Consider the following 15,054-nt stretch of genomic DNA (forward strand, 5'->3'; position numbering starts at 1 on the left):
TTAAGAGGTTTCAGTGTGTTGCAGGTTGATAAATGTCTTGAGATTCCGTTTGAAGGTTAGGAATGAGGAAGCGAAGAAATCCATGTGGTTAGGAAGAAGGTTTCCATGAAGCTGAATTCTCCGCATCGTAGAGTTGGCCAAGTATGATGAGGAAACAGAGGATCTAGCAAATAGATATTGGGATCTAGTACCAGCAGGAACCCGGAAGCAAATCCTCTCCAGCAGCTCAGGACAGTCCACAGTAGAGTTAACGAGGCGGAACAAGAATATTGCATCATGGTAGAAGCACCTTGTTTCAAGAGCGGGTAGTTGGAGAAGGGATGCTACTTCGCGTGTAGAGACCTCTAGGTATCCATAGCCCAACCTTAGCCCTACCAGCCTGAGAAATCGCCTCTGGACCCTCTCCAGATCCTCAATCAAATATTTCTGATGTGGGGACCAAATCACACAGCAGTACTCCAGATGTGGGCGCACCAAGGCACAGTAGAGAGTCTTGAAAGAGAGTATATATCAGTGAAATGCTGTGAGAATCTGTGTATCAGGCCGAGTTTGCGCACTGCCTGGCTGCAAGCCGACCGAACATATAACCTTTGTATATAAATATATTTTCTTGATCATTGCAACAAAAAATATTCAACTGTGGCACCAGAAATATCTTAGACTGGAAGTAAACAGTAAATTACAATGGCCGAAAGTTAATTTATTACTTAAATAGGCTTCTCAGACCTGTGTATTTATACTGTATTTCTTTTCTTGGTCGGGGAATCAAGACAAACTCAACTATGGTACTAGAAGTACCTTAGGACGGATTAAATTACAATGACTATAATAATTAAATGGCAAACTCAACCATGGCGTTGAAAACATGCCTGCTCATATACGTACAAAGACTAAAATAAGAGCTATAAGCAATTTTGCTTATCTTTGAAGCTGTTAACTACGGAAATTAACATTATGTATCTAAGATATGCTTACTTTAATTCTCAAACTACACAGAAACCCACCATTAATTGCATCGCCTTCGGCTTAAGGGTTCTTCTACACTGGCCTAAAATATTTCAATTGTTACTGAGATTGTTGAAGCAATTCAATCTATTATCGTGGTATGTTGGAGGAAATTTCGAATCATATAAGAACTGTATCACTGAGCGACTTCAGGGTCCCAAAACACAGTTCTTTAAACTTAAATATAAAATGGATCCGGAGATTGGAATAGCTTCGTGTGACTATCAGTTATCTCAAGAGTATTTAGAATGTTACAAACAAAATTAACTATAAGCGAGGACTAAATGCAGGACTGAGATGCAGTGTGTGCACCTTTAACCTACAATGGGTTAAATTAATAGGAATTGAATTGAATTGAATTGAATCATAGTTTTATATCCAAAAAATATTTACATGCGTGCAAATTTACTATTAAATTTATATTGTCTTGTTACTATACTAGTTGAATGTTTACATAACAACATTATACATAAAAATATTATACACATCAAATTTAAAGTGGCCTAGGAAATGAGCCTACATGGGCGGAAAAGCCTGTGCGTAGGCTCGAGTTGCTTCCCTGGAGATTTTGGTCGAACTGAATCTGGTAATTAATTATCATATTATAATATCAACACACGCATACACACACACACACGCGCGCGTATCTACATAATACGGTATTGAAATTTATCAGCATAAATACTACAAATAGTTTAAAGGAAATATTTAAAGAGAAGAAAAACAAAATTAAGGAGTGGTGTATTTCAAAGATCAAAAAGTCTACCTGCAGAACAACCTAACACATTACTAGCAGATTTCTTTACGAACTGTTATGAAATAAAACAAATAAATGTATAAAATAGGAAAAGTCCATCTAAAGGCATCAGAGCTGTTGAAGGGGCATCAAGCTGTTGAAGGGGCATCAAGAGGGGGGAGGCAGGGTCAAGAGTCAGGTCCTTCTGTAGTCAGCCGTGATAATTGCCTCCGCCTCCTCCGCGCTGATAAGATACAGCCATTCATTCAAGCATTTCTTACTGTAAGTATTGAAGGTGAGGTGAATATTTGGTTGTCTGGAAGGTATTTACAGATATTTCTATACACAAGATGGGATATATAAAGAGAACTTGTAGATGAGAAGGATTTACTGATTTGCATTGATGCGACTCCAATATTCCGTGAATATCGTGTGTTATGAGAATGTGAAGTTGTAGAGAAAATTGTATAAAAATGTTTATAAATGTGAACAAGAAGTGTTTTAATGAAGATTTTTCGAATTGATAGAATGGCAGTTTCTTGATAAAGTTTCTTCTAAAGTGTCAGTTGGATATCTCCTAGATTTTTTGAAACCGGCTTTTAAGATTGCCTTCAGAACCACTTGCAGTGGCTGTAAAAGAGTTTTATACGCTCCACCCCAGGCTATTATTCCAAATGAGAACAACGATTGGGCATAGGCAAAGTTAGCAAGTTTGATTTATTTTTCATTTAAAATTTCACTTAAGTGTTAGGAGATAGGAAATAAAAAATAATTTACCTTAGAAAATCAGTCCACTGAACTTATTTTTATTAAAACCTTATTTTTATCTTCTCAAGTGGAGGAGGGGTTTTAAAATTCAGTTAGAAAAAGGATACTAAAAATGTAAGACAATTGAAAATTTAGAATAAATATTTCCCAAAACAAGGAACATTTTTAAAGACTAAGAACAATTTATGAGCAACACAGGTTTATCACTCTATCAGGAACAGAAACAAGGCCAATACAAATAACTTTAGTTAAATTTGAAGAGAAATGCTGGAACTGTAATAAGATTGTATTTATGTAAGTCCAGTTCTTTTACGTCATATGTCACAAGAGTAAATGGGCAAGCTGACAAGAATTCCACTATAAGAGCCAGCTATACGGACATAAAATCAACATTAAAGTTATAATATTTTCTTCTTTAAGTCTGATCACAAAGTTTGCAAGATATTTAATGTAAATATGTCTTATATAATTATATCCAAATGCCTTGAGGTTTTTGTAAAATGTGGTATTATCTTAATTAAGTATTTTTATTAAAAAGTCAAAATAAGCTTTGAATAAGTGATTATTTTTCATATTTAAATTTTCCACTGGAATAATGGAAAAATTAAAAAGTATTTGAAAGTTGGTTATTTTTGACTTAAAATAACACAAACATAAAATTCTATGCATAAAAATAAGAGAGTTATGTAAAACATAGTTTTTAACATTAGTTCATATGAGATCAAAATCAATATAGCAACGAAAACAGGTACCTCAAGATTAAAAAAGATTGCTTCAAAACCAAAATTATGTTTTTAGAGACTTAATGTAGTTCATTATTATAATGGATTAATGTATTACATAAAAGTTTAATTTTTATAACTCTTAAATTGAAATGAGCCAGAAATATATGAGCTCAGAGTTCTGATGGGAAGACAGAAAACATGATTTCTACATGTAGCTGACATAAAGGCAGTATCTTATCGTGAACAGAAATATACAAGCATACTGACTAGGCTATAAATATTTGGAGATCTCTGTAACTACAGTGTTTGGACAAGTGTTAAAGCTCTTCAGTGGTGTACCCAGGATTTGAGTTTGGGGGCATTCCCATTTACTCATATTTCAAGGTTACTCAACTCAAGGTGGAGGATAGATCAGCGTCTTATTTTTTAATGTTATACAGAGACAATTTTTATAAATGTAAAGAATGTTTTGAAAATGTGGAACTTACCTTAAAAATGGCTAAAAGGATTTGATTACATGCTAAAAACTGTACCAAACAAAACTGTTACTTCTAACAATATAAGTCATCAATATACTTAATCTCTATCTACTATTTTTGTATAAATTGCATGAAATTAAATAACAAACGTATTTACTTATCCTTAATCTTACGTTAATGGTGGAGATTTTTATGAATACTTCTAAATCAGGTTCTAACTGTAATGAAGATTCCCAAGCTTAATATATATATATATATATATAAGTTCAGTATATAAGTTATATATAAGTTCAGTATATAAGTTATATATATATAAGTTATATATAAGTTCAGTATATAAGTTATATATATAAGTTCAGTTATATATATAATGTTCATTCTCATATCTCTTTTTGCATAGCCCTTTATGGTTCAACTAAACAAATAAATATGGAAAATATATTAAAACAACAAAAAAAGGCAATACGGATAATGCTGAAGCTGAAATATAATGATTCAGCTAAAGAACATTTTAAACATTTAAACATTTTTACAGTTTATGGACAATATATTTTTGAATCAATCCTTCTAGCAAAAAATCGACAATTAAATTTAAATTATAAGACACCCAGTCACCATTACAACACTAGAGCAAAACACGAGATTATTCCGAACCATAAGTTACAGTTTTTTGAAAAAAAAACCTACATACATGGGGAACAAATTTTTAAAATTCATCCCACAAAACATAAAAACTGAAAGTGGCTCTAAGTTCAAAAAAAATCTAAAAGAGTACCTAATCAACAAAGCCCTCTATTCCATTGAGGAACTATCCACCTCTCTTTATAGTTTCCAAGATGCTTGCAATTAAGTACTAGCTGTACTTAACATTGTAAATATTATTTAGGTAGTATTTAGAACTTTGACACTATTCATTGTATCACATGTGCATAAAAATGAATAAAGAATTTTGAATTGAATTGAATATATAAGTTATATATAAGTTCAGCAAGTTCAGGCGCTTTGAAAACTTTTATCCTATTTAGCGCCGCCTGGTGGTGAGTTACATCAATGAGCATAGCATATAAACCTTCTACGTGGAGAAATACATATAAATACAAATTTTCATAGTGATCAGTCAAGTAGTTCACGATTCCATAAAGGACAAACACACAAACATTCATTTCTATATATATATATGTGTGGGGTATACTAATGAAGCAGAGAGTGAATAATACAAGATTTAAATTTATAGTTGTAATGATAAAATTATAAGTAAAAATATATCTTTGATTGAGGATTTGTTTTCTCAAGACGATTTGGGAGGCTGGGCCTCAATGGGCCCTTCCCCTGAATACACCGCTGAAGCACTTAGTGTGCTCTAATGTTATTTAAACAGCAGATCAACAGTAATGATAACTTTATCTGCTGCTTTAACATCAGAATATCACAGCAAAACTGACCAAAGCCAATAAGACTACCAACCAAATACCTGTTCTATCCTTAATCTCTAATTATTCTCCCCATACATCAAACTGTTATAAAAATATAACTTTACCAAATGCACAATTCAGTATAATCACAAATAAACAGTTCAGCCAGATATTTTTAAGTGCTCTTTACTTTATGAAAACTAATTTACCAGGTTTTAACTCTAGATTTGAGCAATGTTCAAAATAATGAGCATCACATTTTCAAAACTGCAATTTTTTAAATATCATAGACCTAATGTAATGAATAGTTTTCTACTAAAGAAATGCAGATTCCTATACATAAAATAATAAATGTTTTGACTAAATACTTTTTAAATGAGATCTAGGAACATTTTTATAATGTTTCAAACATCCTATTTTCAAGCATCATTTTCATATAATCTAAACTATATATAATCAATCCTAAGTAAGCAAAAATTGCACACTTTTATGTGGAAGCAGAATATATGTTTTAATGTATGTGTATGTTAAGATATGTATAATTTAAATATCAATAGCTTTTCTTTGTAAAATATTTTATGAACACGCCAATATGAAATATTGCAAGGATCTAATAGAAATAATTTTATAAGCCAACGTATTTGTTATAACATTTTTTTTAAAAATTTATGTAGTAAACTAAAAATTTTTTCTGCCTGTAGCATTATTTATAGTTATAAATTTAAAAAATTGCTAAAAAAGCTAATAATATACCTAAAATATGCATGAATAATTGAAGAAATGGATATGGGAAAAGTAAACAAGTAAATGGCATAATATAATTTATTACCAATTGAATGTTTAGTTTGTTTATATAACAAGATTAAATATGGGATCAAGCTATCTTATTTCTCTAAAAAGATTATAATAAAAATTCAAATTTTTCTGCTGATACAACAGATCTAGACTGCAACAACATTGAAATTTGAATGGCGATGTCACATACCTGGTTATGGACAAATGTATTTTTCACGCTTCATTTTGTACGTTTAAGAGTCGAAAACGATAAATGCTAAATGATAAATGCTAAAAAATAAAACCACCTTTTTACCTAAATTAAGTAGACATTAAAAAGGTGTATCATCTGTAAAGTACAATTCTAAGAACTTATTTATACAGGGGGGTCATAAAGTCTCCCCCTTCTCAAATATACTTGGAACAGTTGCAGATGGAAAAAAGACACTTTGAAATGTTTCCATGCCAATACTGCCTACTTTTTGGCATATTAAACATAGTGGGCTTTGTTTCCTCTAGCAGGTCAACCCCAACTCAAAAATGTAAAAATGTAACCTCCCTTTGTAACACAATTTAGAAAGGTATTATAATAACAAGGATATTAGTACAAACCACTTTTATTTACAAAGCATGTTTTAACATATTTGTCTGATATCTCAGAAATGGATAGTACACAGGTCTGTTAAGTATTTTATTCAATTTTTCAGTTCATTTTATATACAATCCAATACATTTAACAACTATCTTTATGCCATAAAACATCAATTTTGTTTTATTTTAATTTTTCTTAGAAAATGGTTGCAACCTTTCACTAGCCATAGCTCGCTATTAAAAAGCATTTCCGGAAATATATTTATATGAACTATTTAAATTATTTTTATGAGAGGAAACCACCCGAGAAGTTTGTTGGGTTACTTGTGGGTCACCCTGTTTAAGCAACACTGAATTCAAATATGGTGCATGTCACCCATGGGACGTGCCTTAGCGTTAGCTAATATTTTTACATTGGTCTTTTGGGTACCCATGATGGCATCAAGGAAATAGCAGAATAAATAAATTTGTAAACAAGCTGAGTACGATTTCATAAGATTTTAAACTGTGATATATCAACACAATCATGTTGATTATTCCTACACTAAGATGGAAAAAATAATAGAGTAGAAAGTCTATGTTAAAAGTCGGTGACAAGATGCGATTATAGCACACTCTTGCGCTGTTGTACCCTCTCTACTGCACTAGAACTTTTATTATTTAACACTCCCAGCTCCATGTGAAGATATATGGTAATGATATTTACACTTACTATACAGTACCACAGATGCCTGTAGTTGAAAGTGTTAATCATTGATATAAAACGTAACTCAATGAACAAAAAATTTGAATGCATCGTGTGGCAAGATATGAAATATTTCATCTGTAGACTTTACATTTTGCATAAATCTTCCTTTGTACATAAACAAGAACGAAGCCGCAATGGAAACAAAATAGTATACCAAGATGGCCAACGAATTACAGATGATTCCACAAGCCGTGTTATAAGACATATATATATATATATATAAACTTTAGAATAGACACGGTTTTGGGCTCTAGAGGTAATGTTAGGTGAAGTTACACAGAAATTGTCAGTAATTTCTACCATGAGGACAATTGGAATAGCCTGATTTTGTAAATAAAACCTACTTAAAACTCAGTACCCGGCTGTGATTAATTTTAGAAATCATGCAACTTTAATACAATTAAAAAATAATGAAAACAATCTATTTTCAAAGCTATTAATAGTTCTAAAAATAAACTAACCAAACAGATCTGAAATGGTAAGCAGATTATACCTTTAAGAAGTCATAGAACCCAACTATATATTTAACCATTGATTTTATAGTTATCACAGATTTAATCTAGATAACCCACCTTTAGGAACTTCAGAGCGATATTGAGATTATGGACTTCAAGTGGTGTGTAGATCATAAAAATCTCTTTCACACATGTGCCAATATTATAAGAAATGATATTACAGAAGAAATCGTCTGGTTATTTTATGTATTAACAGTTAAGCTACTGAAGTTTCCACTCCAAGGGCAGTTTACTCTTTGTACACAGTATGTCCAAAATAACTTATCTCAGGGCTAATGTATTGGAGGTCTTCAAGTCTAGGGTCAAGACTTGCCTGCTGAGGAGAGCATTCTACTCACTGGAAGAGTTTTTTAGTAGCGAGTTTGACACTATCTTGCCCCATAGCCTGTGTAAATAATGTAAATAGTTAGTAAATAGATAAAATTTTAACAAAATGTTTTGTACATGACTACATTTTTGACACCATTGATCCAGCTACCTGGTCAGGGATGCAGATAACATAGTATCAAGTGTTGAAAACTTGTAATTTATATCAATAAGTAGATTAAAAAAATACTTAAGAAGAAAAAAAACTGAAAAGTTTGATTAGATGTGGTCTGAATTTTTAAGGAAATACAGGCATGATACTGATTCTCAATAATACTTGTTTATTACTGGTAAAGATTACAAATTTGCAAAACACATTGTATGATATGAGCAGGGCTTTTCAGGGAATTCAAGTTCACATCTGCAAGAAATGTCCAATAGCCATGTATGTAAATTGGTTTTTTGCATTCCTTAAACCTCGCAACCATCTGAAATTACAGTAGTAAGACATTTTTTGCCCAACCCAAAAGTTGTGAGATTTTTCAACTAAGAAATGCAGTAAGCAAAAGGTAGCTCCAGATATCAAATATGAAACTGAAACAAATAAGTCCCAAACACTGAGTTGAGTGAGAGATAAGACTCCATATTGGTTATGGTTGAGCTTTTACATACCAACATTTCATCAATGTGACTGTATGGTACCTTTATCATCATCATAAAAGCTGTTGTGTAAAACCAAATAAAACAATTCAATCAGAAAACTAAGCTCATTCAAGAGGATCTTAAGCAGATGTCTATGATTTCTGTTATAAGGGAAAATGTAGACTTTAAATTATGTTTTAAACCCTTTGAGTGCCAACGTCCGATTTTACCGGACGACAAAAGTTTGGCCGGAAAAGTGCCGACGTCCGATTTTACCGGACATTCGGGAAAAAGTCACTAAAAATTGTAACCTTTAATATTTTTAAATAATATCATATTGAAATGTTTGTGAAGAATCGTTCTTTTCAAATTAAATTGTTTTAGTACACTTCCGATCAAACTTTAAATTATGAAACTCACATATAAACATTTTTGGTTGCCATAGCTACCAGAAAAAAAATGTGACAATAGTTTCTTAAAAGTTGTATAACTTACTCATTATTGAAGATTTATAATATAAATTTTCAAGATTTAACAGACAATTGCATACACTTTCCCAGTGATATGGACTAAGAAAAGGATATGAACTTTTTTGGTCATAATAATTTGGTTGAAAAATGAAATTAAAAAATATTTTTGAATTTTTTTAGGTAAGTCCCATTTTTGGTGTTTCTAAATTTAATGTTATGGTAACTTTGTTATTTTATGTTAATTAAACAGAAGTTTTCAGAGACAAATAAAAAAAAGAATCATGTTGATAGCTTATTAAAATCAACTCTCATATAAACATTTTTGGTTGCCATAGCTACCAGAAACAATGTAACAAGTTTCTTAAAAGAGTTGTATAACTTACTCATTATTGAAGATAATAATATAAATTTTTTCAAGATTTACAGACAATTGCATACACTTTCCAGTGATATGGACTAAGAAAAGGGTATGAATTTTTTTTGGTCATAATAATTTGGTTGAAAAATGAAATTAAAAAATATTTTTGAATTTTTTTTTTTAGGTAAGTCCATTTTTGGTATTCCTAAATTTAGTGTTATGGTAAACTTTGTTATTTTATGTTAATTAAACAGAGTTTTCAGAGAAAAATAAAAAAAGAATCATGTTGATAGCTTATTAAATAATCGAACTGTGAATTTTTTACTAAAACCTTGCAAAATGCCGGAAAAAGGGCTGGCACTTTTTAGGTTCATCCACTAGAAAAATACCTGGCACTTTTCAGTATACCCACTCAAAAAATACTTGGCACTCAAAGGGTTTAAAAGAGCACAGAAGTTGCTAAACTTTTTATACCGACTAGCAAGAATGAGAAAAAGAAGACTAGTTCACAGATCAAATGTTTGACCAGGAAACTGTATGAAGTAATTCAGGTGAGTAGTTTTTTCCATGGATTGATCGCTAGATCAAATGTTTGAGCAGGAAACTGTATGAGTAGGTGAGTAGGTCTTTCCTTGGATTGATAGCTTAGAAAAGGTTTATGAAGCACAAGGAAATTATAGAAAACTCCAATTACCGCCAGCCATTGAAAATTTGTATTCACTCCTCTAGTAATTTTATATATATGATATTATCACAGAACAGGAATAACTTCAATGTTGTTGGTTTAAGTACTGTTCTAACTATGAATACAACAAAAATACAGCATCCCAATTTAAAGACACTAACAAAGGGAAGTCACTATTCAATAATAATAATAGATTACAATAATTATGACAGGGGATTATTTTTAATGTAAACCTTCTGCTAAGACTTTTGTGAACCATCCCATAGATTATAAATACTGAGGAGTAGAGTTTTTAACATTGAAATTTATAAAATTCTTACTCATACACTCATTTGGAAGAACAGTCCCGAGCCTGTTGTGCAAGATGTATTCTTATATTTTACTTTTTATTTTATTTTATTTTTTTTTTTTAAGCATGTGCTAAAGTGCTTTTTCCTACATTTGAAGCATACAGTATATGTTTTTCTTTATGGCTTTCAACTGCTTCAACAATGCAGTTTATATCTCATTAATAGCCTTCATATTTCATTAAAATTATTGAATTTTGTCGGTTTTGGTTTTTTAAGAAGCCTAGGCATTTCCATTTCTAAGGCTAAGCTATTGAGATGATTAGGCCTTGAATTCAACTCACTCTCACACACTTGTTTTGTCACCTGTTATCACCATTAATTAAAGTTCTGGATTGTTACAGAAATTCCTGTGAAAAGTGTACACAACGTGCTGACACTATTAATGTCCAAAAACACCAAAACAATTGTTTGACATGTTTAAATATCTAACCTTATTTAGCAACGTTTTTGATAGTAATTCAGTAAATTTAATTAATGAGAATAACATACAACGTTTAACACTTTAGAAATACACAGTATTTCAAATTCGGTCTTTCTACATTTTGGTCTAAGAATAAATGTATTGAAATTAGGATTAAAAATCACAGATAAGCACAACGATGTTATTAACAATTTTTATTAATGAAATATATACATATGTTAACAAAACATATCCCCGGTATAAACAGTTGGTATTATTATAAACAAGAAAGTAAAATTATATCAATATAATTTATTTAAAAATGTATGCCTATTGATACAACAAGCATATCAAAATAATTGCAAATAATAAAATAGATTGCCAGCATTTATGTAAAACACTTTGAGGAATGTAAAAATTGTCTGCCCAAAATAGCCTTAATATACAGCTTATAAATATAACTTAACAAGAAATGTGTAATTTTAATTAATTAAAAAAGTGCAGATCTGAATAATTTACAAAAACATAATTCAATGGAACATAAAACCATAGGCCAAGGGTAAATAACAGTAATATTAAGAACTGCGTGACTATTAAAGTGAAAATTATTTTATAAAAATGTACGTCATTATAAACATTAAGTCAATACTTCATTTTATCACAATTCTATATAAATGAATACGTACTAACTAAAAGAAGAAGTATAAATATTGTGTTAAAATAATCAAATTATCCTCCAAAGAAAAAAAAGTGTGGCTACTTAAGAATGTCTTCTCTTAAGTTTAAAAACGTTTTATAGTGAAAGAGCTCCTTGAACTAAGATTGTAATTCTGCTGTGCAATTGACAATGGTGACTGACCACAGAAATCCTAGTTATGAAGAAACAAGTACAATAATTTTAGACATTTGATATTATTTATGTTCATTTAATATTTAGATTTACACTGTGTAGTACACTTTCAGTTTATCATAATATAAGAATGATATAGCATACAAACTATAAGGAATAAAATGTCTTTTTTACGAAATGTAATATAAAAAGTAAAGTAATTTATATTACTGCCCCTTCTTTTTTATTCATATTTCTGTTTCTGCTTCTCAAGCTCTCAAGGAAATTCCGTATGTGTTATTTACATTCCATTCAATTCTAGTAACAGTTATATGCAATCAAATAGAGCTGAATCTTGTCCTTGTCTTTTCCCAGTTCAATACTTGCTCTCTGTCTCGAGGGCATGGGCTCACAAAGTGCTGGTGGCTGCAACCTGCAAGCACAGAAGGCTTTCCAATGAGGCTGTTGAAAGAGCCCTGTTCAGTACCATCTTCGCACATGGTCACACGAATGGGTGTATCCCGCACCTCAGAAGATATATTGTAAAAACTTATTAAAGGTACCCAAACCCAGACTCGCTGGGTAACAGATTCGTTGGTCAGAGTCTACAGAGGAAGGTAGGTTTTGGCTCACTGTGGCCTGCATGTTAGGGTACAGGTGAAGGGGCTGGCCACTCCGATGTATTTTGTACCCCGGAGGTATGCCTAGAGAACTGGTCTTTCGGTACCCTATTCCAGGCTCACCACGGTCTGGGCAACAGATCCAGGGTTAAAGACCACAGAAGGAGAGGACTTTGGCCTCCATCTTTGAGTGCGGAATTGGTCATCCCAGGTAAGAGGAAAAATGGTAGAACATTTTGGTTTGTGAAAATGTTCTGTGGATCCGCAGTACAAAGGGTACTGTGGGGAGGAGGAGCTAAGGATCAGAGGAAGCCGATGTGCCCTTCAATTCAAATGGGGGCGTCGCGCTACAGAAAGTGGCAATCCTGAACACAAGGAATGGTGTGATGAGAAGAAGAACCAACCCTAACAGCGGGAAGGATGAAAGACAAATTTCGGTTCGAGGAACTGACTAAGGATGCCTAGTGTCCATAGTCAGGGGTGAAGGCGAGATCCTCGGGGGAAACCTCAATACATAAACCATATATATGCCTGGTATCTCGAGGGCATAGCTTCCCTTACTTGCAGTCAGTAAGTCAGTTATTGTTACAATTTCCTACTCACCACTGCACTCTGCTCTGGGCTCCTTTGTGTACTAAAATTTTAAGTAATTGTTTCAAAATTAAATTGCGTTATATGTAGAGATTAATATTTGAAAATTATGTGTTGTCATTACAAATTGAGAAGAGTCAACTTTATTACTCGAAATAAATATAGGGCCTAAATAATTCTATTTTGACATAAAATCTCCATATAGACAGCTCTAATGTAACGCTACAATTTGTAAAGCACTTTTTTGGACAATTAGAACACTTTTAAAATGTTTAAAATATATATTTTTTTGGAACGAATCTTTAAAATTAATGAAAAGTAAGTGAGTTATTTTTAATTTGATATTTGAATTTTGAAGAATCAATTTTATAGTATTATTAACTGTAAGTAATATCTAAAGTAATTAAAATGAAAATAATTGATTTAGAAAATTTTAATTCACTTTTAAAGTTGTGCTTACTATATTTGGAAGTTGTTTTAACCACTCCACCTTTAGCAACCCTCTGTTTAGATCTTGATAAGTATGCCTACTGATCAGTTGCTAAATATACCTTAAAATGTTAAAATTTGAATAACGCTTTGAAATGTTTAGTTTTGAGACTAATTTGATTTTAATTAGATGTAAATTAGGTCCATGGCCTAATAACACCCATTAAAACGTATTTTAGTTTATACCAACTATAATAATCAATGGTTTGATAGGATAACAGGTTTTCCGAAATTTGCTATCGTTAATGTTAGAATCATCCATCATCAATAATACATTTTTACAAAGAATTGTTGGTTATTACTCAGCAATTGGACAGATCTGATGAGGATAAATAAATTAAGCACAATCTTATTTTTTAATAAAGCATGATCAGTACTAGATTTAAGTACCTTGCGTCCTTAGGCAACAGTTCACAGCCGAAAAATAAATGCTATCTGATTGTTATTGACATGTGAACTAACCAGTTATGTGGTACCATTTATTCAATTAGTAACAGCCACTACAGATACACTTAATATGTGAGTCAAATCTTGTTAGTTCTTTTCAATTTGTTTAAAACAATTGGAAAAATTAATTAAATTCCAATTGTGACTCCACAGAACAACTATTATTCTTATTGTATCACTTATAAAAAGACCATACTAAGATTAAATTATAAGAAAAATTCTAACTGATAACAATGATTAGTTGCTAGAATAAGATAACTTTTCCACAAAAGTTCTTTCGTAATATCTTTTGGTGATATTGTCTTTTTTACAGCTATTTGAGGCTAACACCCCCTGACACTAGCGCTTCTCCGACGCTAGACGTGTAACTAGAGACAACAATAGTGACATAGTCCTGCAGCCGTGTTGGTGATGTCACAAGCTGTGGGAAGACAGGAAGACATGAGATACCGCTGGAGATCACTGCTCACTGGTCACTTGTGCTTGCTGTGGATCTTCCATGCTCCGATCATGTACCTCAGCCAAATTAGGAACAGGTCCCGACCCATCTGCAGCCAACTCCACACAGGCACTATCTTAGATCCTGTCACAAACAGTTCAATTGAATAAAAATAGACATTTTAATATTATAATTTGGCTTATTAAAAAGGTTTGTTCCTAATTTATTGGCTCAAGTCTCAATTTAAAGTTACAGCAGACTGGATAAATCACATCAGATTATTCAGGAGTTAGGATAGGCTGACTGTGACTTTTATTGTTTTTCTCCACAAGAATATGTTAATAAGAGGGATAAAAAACTAAAATGTTACAATACTAATACTTTATATCAATTCCCAATATCCTAGGACAACTAAGATCATCTTCAGAGGCTTGTAATGGACAACTAGAATTTAAAAAGTACCTATTTTAAGAAGTGGTGTGCGGAAACACTTCACAGTTCAACAAATGTTTCTGAACTCAGAGTGAGCTTTCCTTGAAATTGCACGTCAGGATTGTATTTATTTTGTTCACATTTATAATACCTGCCACCAAACAACAAAAAACAAGAAATAAGAAAGGTGGTAATCAGACGTTCAGTGCCGTATTGGGTGGAAAGATACCACAAAACCCAAGA

At 31.8% G+C, this 15,054-nt stretch overlaps 2 protein-coding genes across 2 annotated transcripts in view; both read right to left on the bottom strand.

Annotated features, from left to right (window-relative positions):
• Positions 1–12,293, bottom strand: LOC124363553. The gene is made up of 2 exons (XM_046818805.1): positions 12,177–12,293; positions 1–492 (listed from the first exon to the last, which is right to left on the bottom strand). The coding sequence occupies exons 1-2, from the start codon at positions 12,291–12,293 to the stop codon at positions 1–3; spliced, it is 609 nt and encodes a 202-aa protein (XP_046674761.1).
• LOC124362525 (dolichyl-phosphate beta-glucosyltransferase-like) overlaps positions 11,163–15,054 on the bottom strand; it is a 26,362-nt gene continuing 22,470 nt past the window's right edge. Inside the window, exon 7 of the mRNA XM_046817108.1 lies at positions 11,163–14,523. Within this exon, the coding sequence (XP_046673064.1) occupies positions 14,414–14,523 (110 nt within the window). The 3' untranslated portion in view covers positions 11,163–14,413. The remainder of the gene's footprint in view (positions 14,524–15,054) is intronic.

The sequence above is a fragment of the Homalodisca vitripennis genome, chromosome 5 (genome assembly GCF_021130785.1).
Source record: "Homalodisca vitripennis isolate AUS2020 chromosome 5, UT_GWSS_2.1, whole genome shotgun sequence".
NCBI classification, from domain to species: domain Eukaryota; kingdom Metazoa; phylum Arthropoda; class Insecta; order Hemiptera; family Cicadellidae; genus Homalodisca; species Homalodisca vitripennis.

Coding starts and splice junctions, on each gene's coding strand:
- LOC124363553 (XM_046818805.1), bottom strand. CDS start 12,293: ATGTGCGAAGATGGTACTGAACAGGGCTCTTTCAACAGCCTCATTGGA. Junction 493..12,176: donor GCCCTCGAGACAGAGAGCAA/GTATTGAACTGG, acceptor CTCTCTTTCAAG/ACTCTCTACTGTGCCTTGGT.